Raw genomic sequence first — 21,212 nt, 5'->3', positions numbered from 1 at the left:
ATAAAACTGAAAGAGAAGAGGCAATAAAGAATTAGTTGAGGGAACTGCATGAAAATTGTTCTAACATGTGACTCGTGGTTAACCTTAACAATTTGTGCACCGTGGCGATTTGCTGTATCGCTTGCTGGTTTGGGAAACAAATATTTGTTGACCTTTATGGCTGGGTATCCAATTTTGTTTTATCAAACTGTTTAGCTTCCTTGAAACAATCTTTATTTGACCTCATGATTGCTATAATTACATGCTTCTTTTAATTCTAAGGCCAGCAACCTTTTGATTTTAAAATTCTCAACCTTGTTTTCAAATCCTTCCACGGTCTTAGCCTATCCATCTCCATAACCACCTCTAACCCTACAACCCTACGAGATTTCTGTGCTCCTGTAATTCTGCCATCTTGTAGATTCACATTTATCATTGCTTTGCTATAGAAATTGGTGCATTCTGTAGCTTGGATCCTGAACTCTGAAGTTTACTCCCTAAAACCCATTGCTGCTTTCTATCTTTTTGCTTCTTTCTTGTTTGAAAGGACATGGAGGGTCATTAGCAAATTGATGTTTGAAGGCCATCCCTATTTCCACTTGAAATTATGGTTTAGAGAGTCATAGGGTCATAGAGCTTTTACAATATGGCAAAAGGCCATTTGGCTCATTAGGTCTGTGCTGGTTACCAAGCATTTATCTATGCCAATCCCATATTTCAGCACTTGGCCAGGAGCTTTGTGATCTATGGTCTTTCAAGCGCTCAGCTAATGCTACTTAAATTTCTTGAGCGTTCCTGTCTCTAAAATCCTTTTAGGCAGTGAATTCCAGATACCCACCACACACTAGGTGAAAAACCTTTTCCCCCAAATCCTCCCTCAACCTTCTGCTGCTTACCTTAAAATTGTGCCCCCTAGTCTTGACCCCTTGACTAAAGGAACACATTTCTTCTTATCTATGTTAGCCCTCTCCCTCATAACTTTGCCTTCTCTGCTGCAAGGAAAACAACCCCAGCTAATGGAGTATCTCTTCATAGCTGAATCACTCCAGCCCAGGCAGTAACCTGGTGAATCTTCTCTGCACTCTCTCTGTGCAATCACATCCTTCCTATGGTGACCAGAACTGCATGTAGTATTCCAGCTGTGGCGTATCTAACATTATATACAGCTCTGTCATAGTTTCCTTGCTGGTGTGTTCAGTGCACTGACTAATACAGGTACGTATTCCATATGCTGCCTTAACATCCTTAACCACCTTTCCTGCTGTCTTCAAAGGACATGTACACTGAGGTCTCTCTGATGCTCTATACTTCTTAGTATCTTACCATTCAGCATGTACACCATTTGTCCATTAGTCCTCCAAAAATGTATCACCTCACATTTATCAGAATTAGAATCCATTTACTTCTGTTCAGCACATCAAACCAGCCTGTCTTTATTGTCCTGTCATGTCAGGCTTCTCTGTCACAGTACTTACTGCTATTAATTTATGTGTAGCCTGTGAACTCACTGATCGTGCCTTCTACATTTATGTCCAGATCATTAATGCACATGACAAACAGCAAGGCACCCAGCACCAAACACTGTGGTACACCATTAGACACAAGCGTTCAGTCACACATACGCCCTTCTATCATCACCCTCTGCTTCCTACCACTAAGCCAATTTTGGATCCCATTTGCCAATTTGCCTTGGATCCCACGGGCTGTTAGGTTTTTAACCAGTCTACCATTTGAAACCTTGTTAATAGTCTTACTGAAGTCCAACTCCGGCCTATCACCCTCACCGTGACCTCCTTCCACCTATCACATCTCCATCGCCCCTCCCCCAAGTCCCTCCTCCCTACCTTTTATCTTAGCCTGCCTGGCGCACTCTCCTCATTCCTAATGAAGGGCTCTGGCCCGAAACGTCGAATTTCCTGTTCCTTGGATGCTGCCTGACCTGCTGTGCTTTAACCAGCAACACATTTTCAGTGCTGAAGTCCATATAGACCACATCAATTGTGCTGCCACATTGTTGTCATTTGTAAGCAGACAAACTAAAGAAATCAATGAAGTAGCTGGGTTTTACAGCAATTGATAACTGTCATGGTTATGATTGCTAGTTTTATATTTCAAATTGAATCAATTGGATTTAAATTCCACCGCTGCTGTAGTGAGATTTGAGACCATGCCCCAGTGCATTAACTTTGGCCCCTGGATTCCTAGTTCATTAGATTAGATTCCCTACAGTGTGGAAACAGGCCCCATTTGGCCCAGCAGGTCCACACCGACACTCCGAAGAGTAACCCACCCAACCCATATCCCTGTGACTAATGCACCTAATGCTATGAGCAATTTAGCATGGACAATTCAACTGACCTGCACATCTTTGTGACTGTGGGAGAAAACTGGAGCACCCGGAGGAAACCCATGCAGACACGGGGAGAATGTGCAAACTCCACAAAGTCACCTGAGGTGGGAGTTGAACCCGGCTCCCTGGTGCTGTAAGGCAGCAGTGCTAGCAACTCTGCCGCCCCATATACCAGTTGCTTCTTTTAGTGCTCTCATTTCTGGGTTATAACTTTTTTAGATTAGATTAGATTCCCTCCAGTGTGGAAACAGGCCCTTTGGCCCAACAAGTCCAAGTAAGTTTTAAAAATTTCCTTCCTCCATATTTTTATTGCAGCTCAGTTAGAAAGTTGCATCTCCTGACCCTTACCACCGTTTGTTCAGGTCATTAGGGGTTGTGTGGAGTGGCCTGTGTTGATGTAACCTCATATTTTATATCTTTGACTGTGTCTGCTTGGCAGTTCTCTTTCCTCGTTTTCAGTATCTCCTTTAAACCTCCCCCTTTGACGGTATCCTAACGTTTTCTTGTGCTGCATGGTGTCAACTTTTGTTTTCTCATGCTTCCATGAAGAAACTTGCAATATTTTTACTATTTTCATAGTGCATTATGAATGCATATTCATTATTTCAACGTTGTTCAAAAAACATTCATGTATGTTTTCCTCGCACATCTCATTCAATATCCATTCAAGAAAAATCAACAGTATTGGCCTTAACTGCAAACAATCTTTCTCTTGCACAGGCAACACTGTTTTTGGGCAGCTTGGGCTGGTTTTCCAATGCTTCAGGTTTGTGTTCTTTAGATGATGCTGGAGTTGCACTGTTTCCCGTGCCCTGGAGCATGCATAACATGAGCTCAGTACTTTGCAAGTGTCTCATCTTTGCTGCAAAGTTGTCTGATGTATCAGTTTTGGCTGTTTTATTTGCTTTTTGTTCTTCTTTTTGTCCTGGATGTCAAGCAGTAACCTGCCTTGATTGCTTGTTACCTAACTCTTCAACATGTTGCACTTCACCCCATTGCTGGTGTCCAGCTTGAGATGGTGTGCCTCCTCTGGATGATGGGGGTTGTGTTGTTGGCCACCTCCAGGACTTCAGTGGTCAAGATGCTAGAAGTGCAGGAGTCAGATCAACCAGAACTCCAGTAGCCACACTGTTGGCATAATTTCTCCTTCAAAGGAATATGGCTGCTGAGGAATGTTGGTCCTTCCTGGCATCTCAGTGACATGACCTTAGCTTCAGCATTATCTCCGTTCTTTCTTCTGACAACCTTTCTTCAAAATCACTTGCATTATTGTGTGAGCAATAATCTCGCCAAAAGATGAGTTGGAATGGAGAGAAAAAAATGCTTAGTCCTTGAGCAATACCTTGATAGATGGCTAAGGTTGCTGAAACTTTAATGTTTGAATTTAAACTGCATAGTACATTTTGAAAATTAATTTCTTGAATTACTCATTTAAGTCTATAAACTACAATAAAATCCACAGCTAATAACTCCTATGTTTATCATTGAATTTTAATTTATATAGGGTTGTATTGTCATACAGTATGGGAACAGACCCTTTGGTCCAACCAGTCCATACTGATCATAATCCCAAGCTAAACTTGTCCCATCTGCTTGCGCCTAGTCCGTATCCCTCCAAACATTTCTTATTCATGTATTTATCGAAATGTCTTCTAAGTGTTGTAACTGTACCCTAATTCACCATTCCTATTGAAATTCATTCCACACACAAACCACGCTGTGTAAAACAAATTGTCCCTCATGTATTTTGTAAATCTTTCTCCTGTCACTTTGAAAATATGCTTTCTAGACTTGAAATTTCCTACCCTAGAGAAAAGACACCTGCCATTCACCTTTTCTATGCCCCTATATAAACCTCTCTCAGGTCATCTGTCAATTTTTTGCGCTCCAGTGAAAAAAGTCCCAGCTTATCTCGCCTCTCCTTGCAACTCAAACACTCTATTCCAAGCAACATCCTGGTTAATCTTTTCTGAACTCTCTCCAGCTTAATAACAACCTTCATATAACAGGGCGACCAGAACTGGATACAGTACTCCACAAGAGGCTTCACCTACATCCTCTACAACCTCAACGTTACATCCTAACTCCTATATTCAATGGTCTGAGCAATGAAAGCAAGCATGCTAAATGCTGCCTTAACCACCATATCGATGAGTGATGCAAACTTCAAAGAGTTGTGTAACTGAATCCTAGATCCCTCTGTTCTCCAACACTGTCTAAGGCCATACTTTTAATTGTTGAAGTCTTGTCTTTGCTTGTTTTATCAAAATGCAATACCAATATGAAGGAATTTCATTTCTATTCATTGTTAAACAAAGTTATTTTTCACTGAGGTTTTGCAGTCTGGAATATACTGGCCAAAAGGGAGATTCACTAGTATCTTTCAAAAGGAAACTTGTTAAGTACTTAAAATGGACTTTAGAAATTTGCAGACCTGGCACAGCCACCATCGTTTGAATGGCTTTCTTCTATCCTGGTGAGAGCTTTGGAAAGCTGAAATGAGATTTTTATCTTTTAAATGCTTTCTTTCCCCCTCTGTCCCAACATAATAGACTCATATCAACACAGAGTATAGAAATTAGGAGCAATCAATGTGGAGATTAATTCTTCCTCCTTGCTTCTCTGACAGTGGGCATCAGTGGCCTGGTAACGATGTGAGAAATATGGTGTTGTTTCTGTTATCTGATTATAGAATGCTATCCAAATAATGAATATTGTCATCCTGTTGTTTCGGAGGGGAGAGAGACTATCAAGTATAGAGTCATAGAGATGTACAGCATGGAAACAGACCCTTTGGTCCAACCCATCCATGCTGACCAGATATCCCAACCCAATCTAGTCCCACCTGTCAGCACCCGGCCCATATCCCACCAAACCCTTCCTATTCATATACCCATCCAAATGCCTTTTAAATGTTGCAATTGTACCAGCCTCTACCACCTCCTCTGACTGCTCAATCCATACATGTACCACCCTCTGCGTGAAAAGGTTGCCCTTTAGGTCTCTTTTATATCATTCCCCACTCACCCTAAATCTATGGCTTCTAGTTCTGGACTCCCCCACACCATAGAAAAGACTTTGCCTATTTATCTATCTGTGCCCCTCATGATTTTGCAAACCTCTATAAGGTCACCCATCAATCTCTGAAGTTCCAGAGAAAACAGCCCCAGCCTGTTCAGCCTCTCCCTGTAGCTCAAAGCCTCCAACCCTGGCAACATCCTTGTAAATCTTTTCTGAACCCTTCCAAGTTTCACAACATCTTTCCGATAGGGAGGAGACCAGAATTCCTCCAGTATTCCAATAGTGGCCTAACCAATGTCCTGTATAGCCGCAACATGACCTCCTGTACTCAATACTCTGACCGATAAAGGAAAGCATACCGAACACCTTCACTATCCTTAACCAAACCCTCAATTTCTTTAGTCATCCAGCATTCCCTATACCTCCAGCCTTTCCTTTCACCCTAACAGGAATATACTTTCTCTGGATTCTTGTTATCTCATTCCTAAAGGCATCCCATTTTCCAGCCGTCCCTTTACCTGCAAGCATCTTCCCTGAATCAAGCAGAAACAAAGGAGGAACTTTTCAACAGAATCAAAAAGTTGTCTGAAGTTATGTTTTAAAAAAAGTATAATTAAATAATTGATTTCATGGATTTTGTGTTTCTTTTGTAGATCATTAAGACTTGCAAGAAGATGGGCATAAAAACGGTTGCAATTCATAGCGATGTGGACTCCAATGCTGTAAGTCACTAATTATCAATCTGTAACTTAACCCCTATTTTTATTTTGCATTTTGAATGTATAACTAGATTGATTTTTCTAAATGCACTTTATGCTTAATTTGTGGAGATTAACTTAAATGCAGAAGAAACAATTCCAAAATGGTATTGTTTGGCTGGAAAAGCTGCTTAGCAAAGTTAGAAACTGTAACTTGTCACTTAGCTACATACGAGAAAGCTCTCTTATGTGAGTCAGTATAAGTTAGAAAAATATTAAATTTGATGTTTCCCTCATGTGTTTTGTGACCTGAAAGATGTTAGAATGCTTTGCTATATGAATGACAAAAACTGAGTATGGAAATGGAACGAGATAGGGTGAAATACTGACTTACATTTATATGGTACCATTCACAATTTCATGACATCCCAATGCATTTTGAAACCATTTAAGTAATTTTTGAAATGTAGTCACTTTTTGTCATGTAAGGAGTTTAGCAACCTACACTTAAGTTCCCCACATTTTTCTGTTAATGTGGTGGCGGCTTTTAGTGGTGGTGGGTGAGGAATATTTTCTATACAGGGCACCTGGGATAGCACCCCCCCCCCCCCCCCCCCCCCCTTTCGAAATACTACGATTGGATCTTCACCTTCCAGTTGAGAGGTCTCATGTTTGTCTTTTGTCTTGTCTAATCTTGTATGTGCGTCTGTGTTTGTGTGTATTTACGGTTCTTCAATAGGTACAATTTATGTCATGTAATAGCAGATTTTAAATCCTTTATTTTCTCTTTTTTTTTGTTGTGTAGGTTCATAACACTTGAAAAGTGGAGTCGCAGGTAGACAGGACAGTGAAGATGATGTTTGGTTTGCTTCCCTTTATTAGTCAGTGTATTGAGTATAGGAGTTGGGAGGTCATGTTGTGGCTGTATAGGACATTTGTTAGGCCACTTTTGGGATACTGTGTTCAGTTCTGATTTCTCTGCTATAGGGAGGATGTTGTGAAACTTGAAAGTGTTCAGAAAAGATGTACAAGAATGTTACCAAGATTGGAGGATGTGAAGTATAGTAAAAGGCTGAATATGCTGGGGCTATTTTTCCTGGAGTTTCGGAGGCTCGGGGGTGATCTTATAGAGGAATATAAAATCATGAGGGGCATGAATAGGGTGAATAGCCAATGTTATGAAGATGTGGGTGTACTGTACCTTTGAGAGTTAAAAGCTAGCAAATCCCACCTGACAGCACCAAGTGTTCTGAAAAAAGATACAATGTATCATGTGGTCCAGCTACTGGGGTAGCTGATTGCCTGGAAATGATAAAACAGATTCAAATTAGGCCAATCAGTTTAAATTATACCCTGGAAAATACCAAACTCCAATCCAGTTTGAATTTAGCATATTGACAACCTTCAACGCCGATACTTTGGGGAATAAGACCGGGGGTGGGTGGGGGGAAATTGAACAGTTAAGAGGAGAACTGCCAAGCTACCAACTGTCTGAAAAATAGCTCTCTTAGAAGGTACCTTAATCGATCAGTAACTTGTGAAGTAGAACCCCAAAAAAGAAGGAAAAAAGATAGGAATACAGAGAAAACTGAAAGCTGCCTGGTTTTGAAAATCTTACTTGGGAGTTTTATTGGACTAGTATTGTAGAAGGGGACGGTCAAAGATAGGTTAGAGGAAGGACTTGTAAATAGTTGTTAGTTAATTATTCTCTGTTATACTTTCAGAAATAATGTTGTTAATTTTTACTTTAAATAGTGCTTGGCCTCTCGAATTTTCACTGATTTCTGCACGGGATAAATCTTTGTTGTGTCGCTGGTTTACAGTAAGCAGGAGAGTTTATCCCTTGTTGTAACATCAAGGTCTTTTTCTCAGGGTAGGGCAGTCCAAAATTAGAGGGCATAGGTTCAAGATGAGAGGGCAAGGTTTAAAAGGGAGCTGAGCGCCATCAATTTCATGCAGAGGGTAGTGTCTTCATAGAATGAGCTGCCAGAGGAAGTGGTGGAGGCTGGTACAATTACAATATTTAAAAGGATGGGTAAATGAATAGGAAGGATTTAAAGGGATTGGGGCCAAATGCTGCCAATGGGACAAGGTTAATTTAGGATATCTGGTCGGCATGAGTGAGTTAGACCAAAGGATCTGTTTTGTGTTGTGTATCTCTGTGACTCGATGTTAAAGTTAAGAGTGTTCCAATAAATAGTTATTTTTGTGCTATTGATGACACCTGATATGAATTGCTTTTGTCCTGAGCTGCAGTCACGCAAATTGGTCATCTTGCTGATCTAATGAAATTTTGGAACATCTTGTAGAAAACTTAGCAGCACACACTTGCCAGTTAAGTTGTAATACAGCATACAATCATTGTGAAGAGAAAAAAAATGACACTAATTACGCATCAAAGCTAGATCATCAGAAACAATATAAAAACTGAAAATTGCTTGCATGAAAACTTACAGAATGGAGATTGAGTAGAAACGGTAGATCTTGAGTAGATTGAAGGTAACGGTGGTCATGATCCATGTAGGTACCAAAGACACAGATAAATCTAGGACAGAGGTGAACAGCTAAATCTTAAAAAAAAGACTAAAAAGGTAATAATGCCTATAGTGGAAATTGGAAAACCCGAATTAAAGGAGGAGGTAAGAGTGCAGAGCTTCGGAGACATTATTAAAATCTCCAGCACAGACACAAGTAGGACAGTGTGTGGAAAGGGTTAACAATCAAACTTCAAGCACACTGGATGAACGAATGACAATGAGAAGAGGGGCAATTAATACAGGCCTGAAGATGTTAAATCTGAATGCATGCACTGTAATGTATAAGGAAAGTGGACTTTGGCGCAGATTGAAATGAGCAGGTATGACATAGTGGGTATCACGGAGATTTGGCTGCAAGGGGATTGGGATTGGGAGCTGAATATTCAAGAATTTACATCCTATTGAAAAGATAGGCAGGTGTGCAGAGGGAGTGGGGTTGTCTTATTAGTAAGAAATGAAAGTAAATCAATAGTAAGAAACGAATTAGGGTCAGATGGTATAGAAGCTGTGGTGAGTAGAATTGAGGAACCGCAAAGGTTAAAAAACCAGAGTTGGAGTTGTGTACAGGCCTCAATAGTAGTCAGGAGCTGGGGTGCATGAAGGTAGAGAGGATATGTAGGAAAGGCAAAGTTAAGTAATCATGGGGGATTTCAGTATGCAGGTGGACTGGTAAGTCAGGTTGGTAGTGGATTGCAAGAAAAGGAATTTGTGGAATGTCTATGAGACGGCTTTTCGAAGCAGCTTGTGGTGCAGACCACTAGGGAACAGATAATATTGGGTTTAGTGTTGTGCAATGAGGTGGACTTGATAAGGGAGCTTAAGTTGAAGGAACCCTTAGGAAGGAGTGATCGTAACATGATTGAATCTACTCTGCAATTTGAAAGGGAGAAGATAGAATCAAAGGTAACAGTATTACAGCTAAATAAAGGCAATTAAGGAAGCAGGAGGGAGGAGCTGGGTAGAATTGACTGAGAGAGGGGCCTAGCAGGAAAGACATTGGAACAGCAATGGCAGGAGTTTGTGGGAGTAATTCAGGAGACATGGCAGAAATTCATCCCGAGGAAAAAGAAGCATGGTACAGGGCGGATTAGGCAACCATAACTGACTAGGGAAGTAAGGGATAGCATAAAAGCAAAAACGAAAGCATATAAAGTGGCGAAGGGCAGTGGTAAGCATAAAGACCAACAGAGGGCAACAAAAAAAGAAATAAGGAGGGAGAAGATTAAATATGAGGGTAAGCTAGCCAGTAATATCAAGAAAGACTATAAGAGTTTCTTTCGATATATAAAGGGCAAACGAGAGGCAAAAGTGGACATTGGACCGTTGGAAAATGGTGCAGGAGCATTAGTAGAGGGGAACAACGAAATGGCTGAAGACCTGAATAATTTGCGTCCATCTTTACGGTGGAAGACATGAGTAGTATCCCAAAGATTCAAGAGAGTGAGGGGTCAGAGCTGAGTAATGTGGCCATCACCAAGGAGAAGGTGCTAGAAAACCTGAATAGCCTGAAGGTGGATAAATCAGCTGGACTAGATGGTCTACACCCCAGAGTTTTAAGGGAGATAGCTGAAGAGATAGTGGAGGCATTTTTGTTGGGATCAGAAAGGGTGCCACAGGATGGGATAATCACTAACGTGACACTCCTGTTTAAAAAGGGAATAAGGCAAAAGAGGAAAAACTACAGACCCATTAGCCTAACCTCTGTCGTGGGTAAGATCCTGGAATCCACTGTGAAGGATGAGATTTCTGAATACTTCAAAGTGTACGGTAAAATAAGGCAACGTCAGCATGATTTCATCAAGGGGAGGTCATACCTGACAAATCTGCTAGAATTCTTTGAGGAAGTAACAAGCATGTAAGACCAAGGAGAGCCAATGGATGTTATCTGCCTGGACTTCAAGAAGCGTTTGACAAGGTACCTCACAGGAGCTTACTGAGTAAGATAAGGGCCCATGGTGTTAGAAGCAAGGTACGAACCTAGTTAGAAGCTTGGCTGTCTGGCAGAAAGCAGAGAGAAGGGATAGAAGGGTCCTTCTCAAGATGGCAGCCAGTGACAAGTGGTGTACCCCAAGGCTCAATGTTAGGACCGCAACTTTTCACTTCATACTATAATCATCTAGATGCAGGAACTGAAGGTATTCTGGCTAAGCTTTGCAATCGATCCAAAGATAGGTAGAGGGACAGGTAGTATTGAGGAGGTGGGGAGGCTGTAGAAGGATTTGGACAGGTTAGGAGATTGGGCAAAGAAGTGACAGATCGAGTATGACCTGAGAAAGTGTGAGGTCATGTACTTTGGTAGGAAGAATAGAGGCATGGGGAGAAAATTCAGAAGTTTGAGGTGCAAAGAGACTTGGGAGTTCTAGTCCAGGATTGTCTTGAGGTAAACTTGCAGGTTGAGTCAGTAGTTAGGAGGGCACATGAAATGATGACATTTATTTTGAGAGGACTTGAATATAAAAGCAGGGATATGTTTCTGAATCTCTAAGTGGCTCTGGTCAGATCACATTTGGAGTTTTGTGCACAGTTTTGGGCCCCATATGTCCGGAAGGATGTACTGGTCTTGGAGCGTGTTCAGAGGAGGTTCACAAGAATGGTCCCAGGAGTGAAAAGCTTAACATGAGGAATGTTTAAGGATTTTGGGTTTATATTCGATGGAGGTTAAAGGGATGAGGGGTTATCAAATTGAAACATACAGAATACTGAATGGCCTGGACAGAGTGGAAGTTGGAAAGATGTATCCATTGGTAATAGAGACTAAGATCTGAGAGTATAGCCTTAGAGTAAAGGAAGACCTTTTTAGAATGAAGATAAGGAGAAACTTCTTCAGTCAGAGAGTGGTGCATCAATGGAATTCAATGCCACAGAAAGCTGTGGATGCCAGGACATTGAGCATATTTAAGACTGAGATAGATAGGTTCTTGACAATCAGGGGTTACTGGGAGAAAGCGGGAGAGCGGGATTGTGAAACCTATCAGCCATGACTGAATGTCAGAGTGGACTTGATGGTCTGAATAGTCTAATGTCTTTTGGTCTAACACTACATTCTTTAATAGTAATTTTCATTGCTTGCAATTCATTTATCAATGGTGACCAAGGATTGATGAAAGTAAATTGAATCTTGTTTTCAAATTTTCTGCATTGATGCTAATTATTCTCCCCCAATTAGGTGGTGAGTGCCACTCTGCATGAGTGGTAGAGGATGTCTGGGCAATTCATTCCTCAATGGCCAATTCACCTTGGACACTAAAACTTTTCAGCACATCATTCTTCAACTTGTAGTGAGGGTGGCTGGGTTCCTGACTGCTGATTTATTCTTCAACTAGTGACTGCGCATGAACATGAAGATACGAAATGAGAATTGTAGATTTTCTTTCACACTTGTATACATTTTTACATTCTCCTTCTGTGTTGCAATGATGCTTCAACCAATATCACTTCCACAACAGTTGAGATCAGCAAACCCCAAGGATTAAAATTAAAATACAGAAACATCTATGCATTCTTTGGAAACCAGATTGTTGTGTGACTCAGTTGGAAATTTAGCCAAATTTTACATGTCGATTGAAAAGGCCTTGTGTTCCTACATTACAGCAGTGGCTGAACTTCAAAAGCACTTAATTGCCCGTGAAAAGCTTTGGGACGTCTGGAAGGCTCTATAGAAATAAAAGACTTCCTTTTTTTTCCCTGGAAGGAGACAAATCCCATAACTAGGATTTTGGATTGGAGGTATAGATTAGCCACGATCTAACTGAATGGCAGAGCAGGCTTAAGAATAATGGCCTATACCTTTTCCAAACTGACTTTAAATTGTTTACATTTTGAGCTAAATGAAATGGAATCAAAAATGCTTATGACAATTTGTACAAAATTTGAAGAAGTATTGAGTAATATTTCAGCCTTTTACTTTATTTTCACTTAATTCATGGGATCTGGGTATTACTGAGAAGGTCAGCATTTCTTACTCACTCCTAGTTTATCTTGTAAAGGCTTTAGGGAGCCGCTTACTTGAAATGCTGCAGTTCATGAAGTGCTGATATACCCTAGTGCTGTTGAGGGAGTTTAAGAATTTTTGAGCCAGCCACATTAAATCAAAGGTGATGTTGGTCCATATATACTCTATTTTGATATGTTTCACTGAACTGATTGGAGCCAGCACTGTGGGAACCTGTAATTTAAAATCTACTTTCCTGAGCGAGAGCATTTTAAAATATTTCTTGGGTATTTTAAATGAGAAAGTGTGTGTTTTGTACAATTCATTGTAACCATGTTTGGGGTCTAAATTATATCATGTTATATTATTCCTTCAGTTTATAATCTTCTAAAAAATAGTAACACATTCTAAAGGTATGCATTTATATTTTCCCCTTTCAAAGGTAAAAATAGAATTAAACACAACAAAAGGCTGTGTACTTGCATTTTGTAGATTAATAGGCATTGTGGAGTATTAGGAAACTTAGAGATAGTATATCCTTCCTGCAAGCAGTTCAGCCACTCCTCCAATTGAAGTTGGTAAGGTGATGTATCCTGTGTGTTAATGAAGCAAACTGTGCTTGTCTGCTCTTTTTCCGTTGAGATGTTCAGTTGGAACATTTTCTAACTTTTAAAAAGCCCTAAAAATTGAACTTTAAAATTCAATTTGTGGCCATTTACTTAAAACCAAGGTGTATAAGCTTCTCAATATGCTTACATCTAGGTAAAATCTCAATGACTTGAACATTGAAATTAACTGGTCTCTGACATTTATCACACAAGAAGAACATTTAGTATCCATTCGCAAGTGCAGCAATTAAGCCAATAAATAAGGGTCATTTGTGTCAATGTCCACTCATGAATGATTAGCCTTAAACCTCGCAGGAAATAGCTTTTGTCTTAGAGCGCAAAGTCTAGCAGAATGAGACAGCCCCCTCACAGTTACCTCGGTAAATCAACTGGACTGTGGAAATTATGCCACACTGTGCCTGCATAATCTGAGTGTGACATTATTTTTATTTGTTCTTGGAATACATGCAGCCTTGGCAAGGCAAGCATTTATTACCCATCCCTTACTACCCTTGAAAAAGTTGTGGTGAACTGCCTTCTCGAATCACTGTAGTTTATCGACAATGCTATTCAGAAGGGAATTCCAGGATTTTAATTCACTGGCAGTGAAGGAAAGGTGATCTAGTTCTAAGTTTGAAGGAGATCATAACGGTGGTGGTGATTCCTTGAGTCACCTTGTTCTTCATTGTACTCCAGACTGGTAGTTTTCAAGGTTTTATTGAACTAGTGATGTTCTCCGCACTGAATCCACCATGTTAATGAAGAAAATGACAGCATTGCTGTCAAACAGGGCCTTGTTTGTTCAGCTGATCCAAAGGTATAGGTAAGCAAGTACCTTTTTGAATTGCGGTCATGGTTGTAATGTAGGAAATGTCTCCAGTCAAATCTATTCACTGTATGTTCTGATCAGCAGCAATGTGATAATAATCAGATATCTGTTTTACTGGTAATTGTCAAGAGATTAAATATCAGCGAAGTTTTTGTTGAGAGCTCCATGACTTCTCTTTTGAAATGGTGCCATTGGATATTTTTTGTTGATTGTCTAAGGACAGATGGACTCAGTTTTATTAAATACAAAGTTTGTTTTTATGGCCAGCATTTATTACACACACCTAAATTGTTTTAAATTGGAGCTACATTCTTGAACTGCTGCACCCTTTGGGGTGTAGGCATCCACTCAGTGCAGTTAGGGAGGGAGCTCCAAGATTTGACCCAGGGAAAATGAAGGAACAGCAATACAGTTCAAAACCAGCATGGTGAGTTGCTTGGAGGGGAACTTGCAGATCGTGGTGATCCCATGTATCAGCTGCTCTTGTCCTTCTAGGTGATCATTGGTTTGGAAGATACTGTCAAAGTAGTCTTGCTACAGTCCATCTTGTAGATGGTACTAACTGCTCCCACTCTGCTTTTGTGGTGGAGAGAGTGAATGTTAATTATGTTGGATGCAGTACCAATCAAGTGGGCTTCTTTATCCGGATTAGTGACGAGCATCTTGAATATTATTGGAATTGCACTTATCCAGGCAAGTGGAGCGTATTCCACCAATCCCTCTACTGCACTGAATGGATCCAGTCTGTTCTTTGTGCTCATTCCTAAGAGAATAACAGCATTGTGCTTGCTAGTGATTGCCCAGCACAACCATCCTTGTAATGCATGACCTTGCTTTAGATTTAGTTTACTTTAGATTACTTAGTGTAGAAACAGGCCCTTCGGCCCAACAAGTCCACACCGACCCACCGAAGCGCAACCCACCCAGACCCATTCCCCTACATTTACCCCTGCATTTAATACTATGGGCAATTTAGCATGGCCAATTCACCTAGCTTGGCCAATTGCTATACCAATTGGAAAGCAAACAAACTCTTGATAATCCAGTTTGAATACTACTATGTGTAAGTCAAAATAAAAACCACTGCTACCTCCAATATCTTTATAACTGATAAAATAAAATTTTCTTTTAACAACTGATCATCAATAGCATTTTAACAGTTGTCTCCATGACAGACGAACCGTGGCAATTAAACATACATCCATTTCTTTCCTTAATCATTTGAGAATGTTTTGACTTCTGTATCCCAGAGATCATGCTTGTTCAATCATGCAGTATATTGAAGACTGAAATCAGTAGTCTTTTGCATAGTGAGCTACAGAAGGTTTGTGGAGCTCAGATAGGGGATCATGTCTGATCTTCTTGGATGTTGGAGCATAATTCAATTCTTAAAAGGCTTAGTAAGTTCAAAAAGGAACCTGATTAAAATATAGGTCAGAAAGAATTAATATAGGTAAATTTTGTGACAGTCACAGTTATAGTCATGTCTTCAAGGTTGCTTTTCCAATGTCTAAAATATTATTTCCAGTCTACTGAGAGGGCTATTTGATGGAACAGATGAATATATAAGTATCCGCCAGGACTAAATGGGTTCCATACTCACCTCTGAGTCAGAAGGTTGGACTCAAGACCCACTCCAGTGACTGGAATCGCAAAATCTAGACACTAATAATCTTAGTGCATTGCTTTGATGGAGGGAAGGGAGGGAGATTGGGGCATGTTGCATTGTTGGAGTTGAGATGTTAAAGGCTGAAGCTCCACGTGTCTTTCTACGTATAAGATCTCATAGCACTACTTTGAAGGAGAGCAAAGGGTTCTTCCTGCTACCCTTGCTAATGTTTATCCCTAAACCAATATCCTTTAGTGATCATCTAGCCATTATCACATTGCTGTTTATGTAATTGAGTCATGCACCAATTAGTTCTGTCTGGCCTCCAAGATTGTACAGTTTGAAGTGTAGTTTTTGTTGCAACCTGAGCTTGTAGAAGATACTATGTAAATGTAAATCTTTTATTTTAAAATAAAAAATGTTACCTTTTAAGTTATTATATTTTATGGGCATGGGAGTGTACTTCTGGGTTTGAGATTTTCAGCAAGATCAAGCCTATGACTTAGAATGTTATCAGTGAATAGGAGGCATTGTACGTGCTGATTTTGTGATACAATTGTGTAAACATTTGAACTATTTCTGTTTGAGATTTGACTTTCACTTGACTGGAGGTTAAATCTTTCATGTCTTACTGTCTCTGTGTTGTAGCTGTTCGATATGTAAGGCAGTACTATTGATGTTTTTTGTTTTAAAAAAAATTGTTTGATCCTCTGTTCAGAACAACATAATGGCTCAATTTTATGGTTAAAATAAAAGAGAGGCTATTGGCACTTTTTGTTATTAAAGTGTAAATTGGATGGCAACTTCCTTTGATCATGCAAATGCGGTTACAGGGCCAAAATCTGGAAGTTGTTTTGTCAAAAGCTGTGCTGCATTGATACTTCACTTAGAGTCAATGCATTAAACCAATAGAGTGGCATTAGTTGCTATACCTTCTTCATTTATACACACTTATGTATCAGAGAAAATTAGCCACTCCAGTGTATATGCTCTTAAAATGGAGTAGTTAGTCTTTATTACTGTCCCAACTATCTATCTCACATAGAAAAATAATTTCAACAAAATGTGAAGTGTCAGTCCTTTTCATTTTGCACGTTGTTAGAGATTTAACAAGGAAAGAACATTCACTTAAGTTAAATAAGTGCATTCTAAGAGCAAGCTTCAATTAACAGGTTGGAAATTTTTAATAGCGAGATTTGAATTTAAAGAATCGTGATTTCAAAAATGCTTTGATTTAAATAAACAATACCACAATGAATTAATGTTGATATCTTTAAGTTCATTTAGGTTTTTATTTAAAGAATTTTCGTTTCTGTCTTTTTTTAATCATTCACTGTTAATCTCATCTTTGTTCCCTCTTTGTGCTGATTTGACATTTAATTATCTTCTGGTTTAGAATCTGCTCATGAATAACTCTTCAGTCAGATTAAGAAGATACGCAATTGCTTGTCCTGGTCACACATGTCCCTGATATGCCTCGTGTGCCTTAAATGTGGACTTTTACCACTTTCTGTTACAAGTTAAAGGGAAAGTTTCTGACCTGGCTGGGTGCGGGTGAAGGACCAATAACATTGATACTATCCACAGAGGAGTGTGCTTCATGACCATTACCACCACCACACTCATTCCCCCTGCCTCATCCCATCTTACCCAATCCCAACCATTCACCACTCTAGAGATTCTGACCTAGTAAAGCTGTGGTCCAATATCAACACCTCATTTATTTTTAACATGTGAAGCTGTTCAAAGCTTGTAAACCAGGCTGTTCAACTAGGTTTCATATCTTGAATCAATCCTGTACTTTGCTGCTACCTATACATTTTGCATACTACGTGATAGCATCTGTGTGCTATAATAGTGGAAATCATAAACTATATATTTTTTCTCATCATAGAAGCCGATAACTGTTCAAAAGGATGGGAATCTCTTTGAACACATTGGAAGGAATCCTGCTGGGCAAGATTACAAGTTTTAAAGTTTTTTTTTACAGTAGCAAACAATTAAAATCAATAGAATTAAAAAATTAACAAGTGGAAGATATTTGAAATAAAAAAAAGTTCATTTCACTTTAAATAATCAATATAATAAAGAACATTCCACACATAGCTACAAGAACTCTCATTTTACTTTGTGCACAAATGTGGGATCGTGTGCAATCTCAGTTTTTCCAACTTGCTGTCCACTACATAGGATCTCTGTTTTATTCAAGTGTTTAGAACATTGGATCTCATTTAACCAGCAGCAATCTTGTATCCAACAATCTTGACATGGTTACTGCTGATGAGGTGCCCATCTGTGAACCCTTACTTAGCTCATGGTGGTCTTGGTGGCACAGAATTCCCAATACTCCTCTGACCTCTTTAAATGATCTGCTAGGTTTTGAAACTGCAGCAGTGGATCTTGCTAATCCATAATTTGTGCCCTTTCTTTCTTCAATTATTTACTCTTTCCAGCAATATAACACATAACAACATAGTCTTTACCCTATTATCAGAGACCTACTTCAACACCTGGAACTGTTCAAAGATTGGAGAATAGAAAATTGTTCCATTTGGAGCGAACTTTGCTTGTTTCGTCTTTATAAACAGTGTTTTGAACTGCTAAACAGAAAATATTCTCTGACCTAACCCCACTGCCATTGACTTTATATTCGCCCATTGATTCTTAGCTGTTCATCCCTAATTGACACCTTGGGTCACACGAGCACATTTCTTGGAGCATAACTTTGTCCTCATCAGGAAACATATTAACCCTCTTTTTAGAATACTCTGCAGCCCCATCTGGTTTTCAAAGGATGTTTACACAGAAAGTAGGTACATAGTTTACCCAGGACATTGGTCATTACTTTTAAAAATGCTATGACTATTTCAAGTTTCTTACTGCTGTGTGTGCTTAAAGCACCTAACTCTGTACTGACGAGGGATTAATCATACATCCTTCTTGATGTGTGTGGGTGGCTTAGCACAATACCTCAGTACATTTACCATTGAGCCATAACAGTATAAAGGTACTATTTCTGTTGAAAGCTTTTACTGTTGTTTAAATAAGCAGTATTTAAACTATTTAAATAAGTCAGTACTGTAAGAAAACTCATTTAACTTGAAGCCTACTGTGAAGAAAGAGATAATAGTGAATCAGTATGCAATGTGTGGGTTGATATGTCAGTATGCTAACTGCAGCTAATTTTCAACAATTAATTCTCGTATGATACTGTGATCTCCATAGACACTGGTAACTTGAGCAATTCAACCTTTCAGCTACCAGTCAACAAGACTTATGTTTTCTAACTTGCACAATAACAAGTAACTAAGAAGCATTATTAACTAAATATTTTTTTGTCAGCTTTAATTTAAACTACAGAAAGTGACATGGTCCACTTATACTTCCCCAACACACTTTCCATGGGATTATACTCCTTTTAGCAACATTCCATATTGTTCCCTAGTTCCCATGGATTCCTGTCTATTTAGGTTTTTCCGAGTGATAACTTTGACCATCTCCAGATGTTTTCGTTAAGTTTCAGCGAATGTCTTGAATCCACCAATAACTGTAAAGCCTGTTCTGATTATTCTTATTCCTTGGCTATTCCAGGAAAAACCTCTGGAATCTTCGCAAGGCTGCATGATGCAACTCTTCAATTAGAGAGCAATCATATCCAGCTTTGGCAGCTCACTGTTAAAATAACCTTTTTAAAACTGTTATCTGTCAGTCATATTCATTGATTCGTAGGAAAGCCTGTAACCTGATCTGAAAAATGTTTTCCTCTTCCTCTTCCCCATGGCGACATGAAATATATTAATTTGTATTCTAGGTAGAAGTACTAATTAGCTAGCCTTGATTCCAACTATCTTTCATCTTTGAAGTGAACAGACAATTCACTGTAAAAACTGTTTACAAACCTATACCTAAGACACTTAATGGGAAATTCCATAGGTGGTGCCATTATTGTCAAAGAAAAATACCTTATACTTTAATTTTTTGAAACAAGTTAGGCCTGACTTTGATTGCCAACAATCAAATCATCCAGGCATCCTGTTGGCAGACTTCAGAACCGATCACACAATGCCTTCATTTATCCTAAATTTAAAGATGCAGTTCTAAATATCTGAGAAAGCTTGCAACTGAAACAATGGATGCCTCTCCATTTTGACACCACCACCTTCAAATTTCCCTTAAAGCCATCCACCATCCTGACGTGGAAATATATCACCATTCCTTCACTGTTGCTGGGTCAAAATCCTGGAATTCCCATCCTCATGGCATTGTGGATTGATCCACAGCTAGTGAACTGCAGCAGTTCAAGAAGGCAACTCACCACCACCTTGTCCAGGGCAATGAGGGACGGTCAATAAATGCTGGCCAGCCAGCGATGCCCACATCCCACAAATGAGTGAAAAAAGTTTTAAAATCTAGTATGATGATGTGACAGACGTGTGTGTAAATGTGCCCTCTATTATTCTGCATTGTTTAAAACTATTCCTGATGGAATCATTACCAAGAAGCACTAATTGGGCTTAGTAGTATAATCAAATTAGTCCTTCGTGTAGGACTTCCAAAAGTGGGGGCTGGGGCCCAAGTGGGATTGTCATTTGAAATTTTAAATTTGAGTGCCTAGCAGGAACAATGGCTGTTGTGTAGGTTCAGTCCCATCCCCTCTCACTCTTGCAGCTCTTCTGGCCCCTGCTCTTATAGAGTCACAAACACATCTCCTTCCCACACCCATGTCCGTCCCACCAACCCCTTTCTCATAGTTCCTCGCAGTGGTGTCTTTTTGTACTAACTGAATGTTTACTTGGCTGAGAAATGTGCACAAACAATTATTTTGTTGTGGAGGATGTATAGAGGGAAATAAAAGTAATTCTCAAGGTTTTGCACTGGCTGAACTTTAAAACAGTGTAATTCTGTCCACAATAAAATTACATCAGAAACTTCTTTTGTGATTGTATAGATCTGTAATGGTGAATAATTTATAGTTCAGGAAGATCGAGATGATTTCAAATATTATCAAAAATGATGCTCCGTTGCAGAGATGGAACTTGCAGAATCTTCTGAAATTCTGAGATGGTTGAATTTCTGTCACTGAAAGAAAAGGCGATCATGCATGTCTATCCGTTAGGAACATGTAAAGGAAACTGTAAAATTAAAATACCTGGGAGCTACAAATGTCTGAACTATCTACTGTCCATTCATGGGTGAACTTAATTGATCATTAGATTTCTAAGAGTTTCCGTTTTTTAAAATGAGCGATGGAAGCTTTTGTGATTTAAAACTTCAATAAATCCTCTGAATGTCTCTGGTCAAAATTGCAGACTGGTTGCTTAGAAGCTGTTTGTGCTATAAGGGTAAATGCAGAGTGGAACAACAGCAACGCATGGCACTTCTAATAATTTTGAACTGCCATTACCTGAGTAGCCATATTATTTTAGCAGCATCCAAGGAGCAGTCTGATGCTGCCTGACCTGCTGTGCTTTTCCAGCACCACACTCTTGACTCTAATCTCCAGCATCTGCAATACTCAGTTTTGCCTTTATTATTTTAGCAGTTTATATAGATGAAGGGCTAGGTATAGTATTCAGAGCATTCTGCTGTGTAGACTTGGGTTTCAGGGCCTACAGTTTATCTCCAAATTAAGCTTCTGGAAGTACTGTTT

The 21,212-nt window shown here is 39.5% G+C and overlaps 1 protein-coding gene across 2 annotated transcripts in view; it reads left to right on the top strand.

Moving 5' to 3' along the window:
• Positions 1–21,212, top strand: part of pcca (propionyl-CoA carboxylase subunit alpha) — a 386,004-nt gene that overhangs the window by 14,260 nt on the left and 350,532 nt on the right. For both annotated transcript variants that reach the window (XM_060825847.1, XM_060825848.1), the window contains exon 4: positions 6,004–6,072. In XM_060825847.1, the coding sequence (XP_060681830.1) occupies positions 6,004–6,072 (69 nt within the window). The remainder of the gene's footprint in view (positions 1–6,003; positions 6,073–21,212) is intronic.

Source organism: Hemiscyllium ocellatum, chromosome 6 (assembly GCF_020745735.1).
Source record: "Hemiscyllium ocellatum isolate sHemOce1 chromosome 6, sHemOce1.pat.X.cur, whole genome shotgun sequence".
Classification (NCBI taxonomy): Eukaryota; Metazoa; Chordata; class Chondrichthyes; order Orectolobiformes; family Hemiscylliidae; genus Hemiscyllium; species Hemiscyllium ocellatum.
This window is presented reverse-complemented; position numbering and strand designations above follow the sequence as displayed.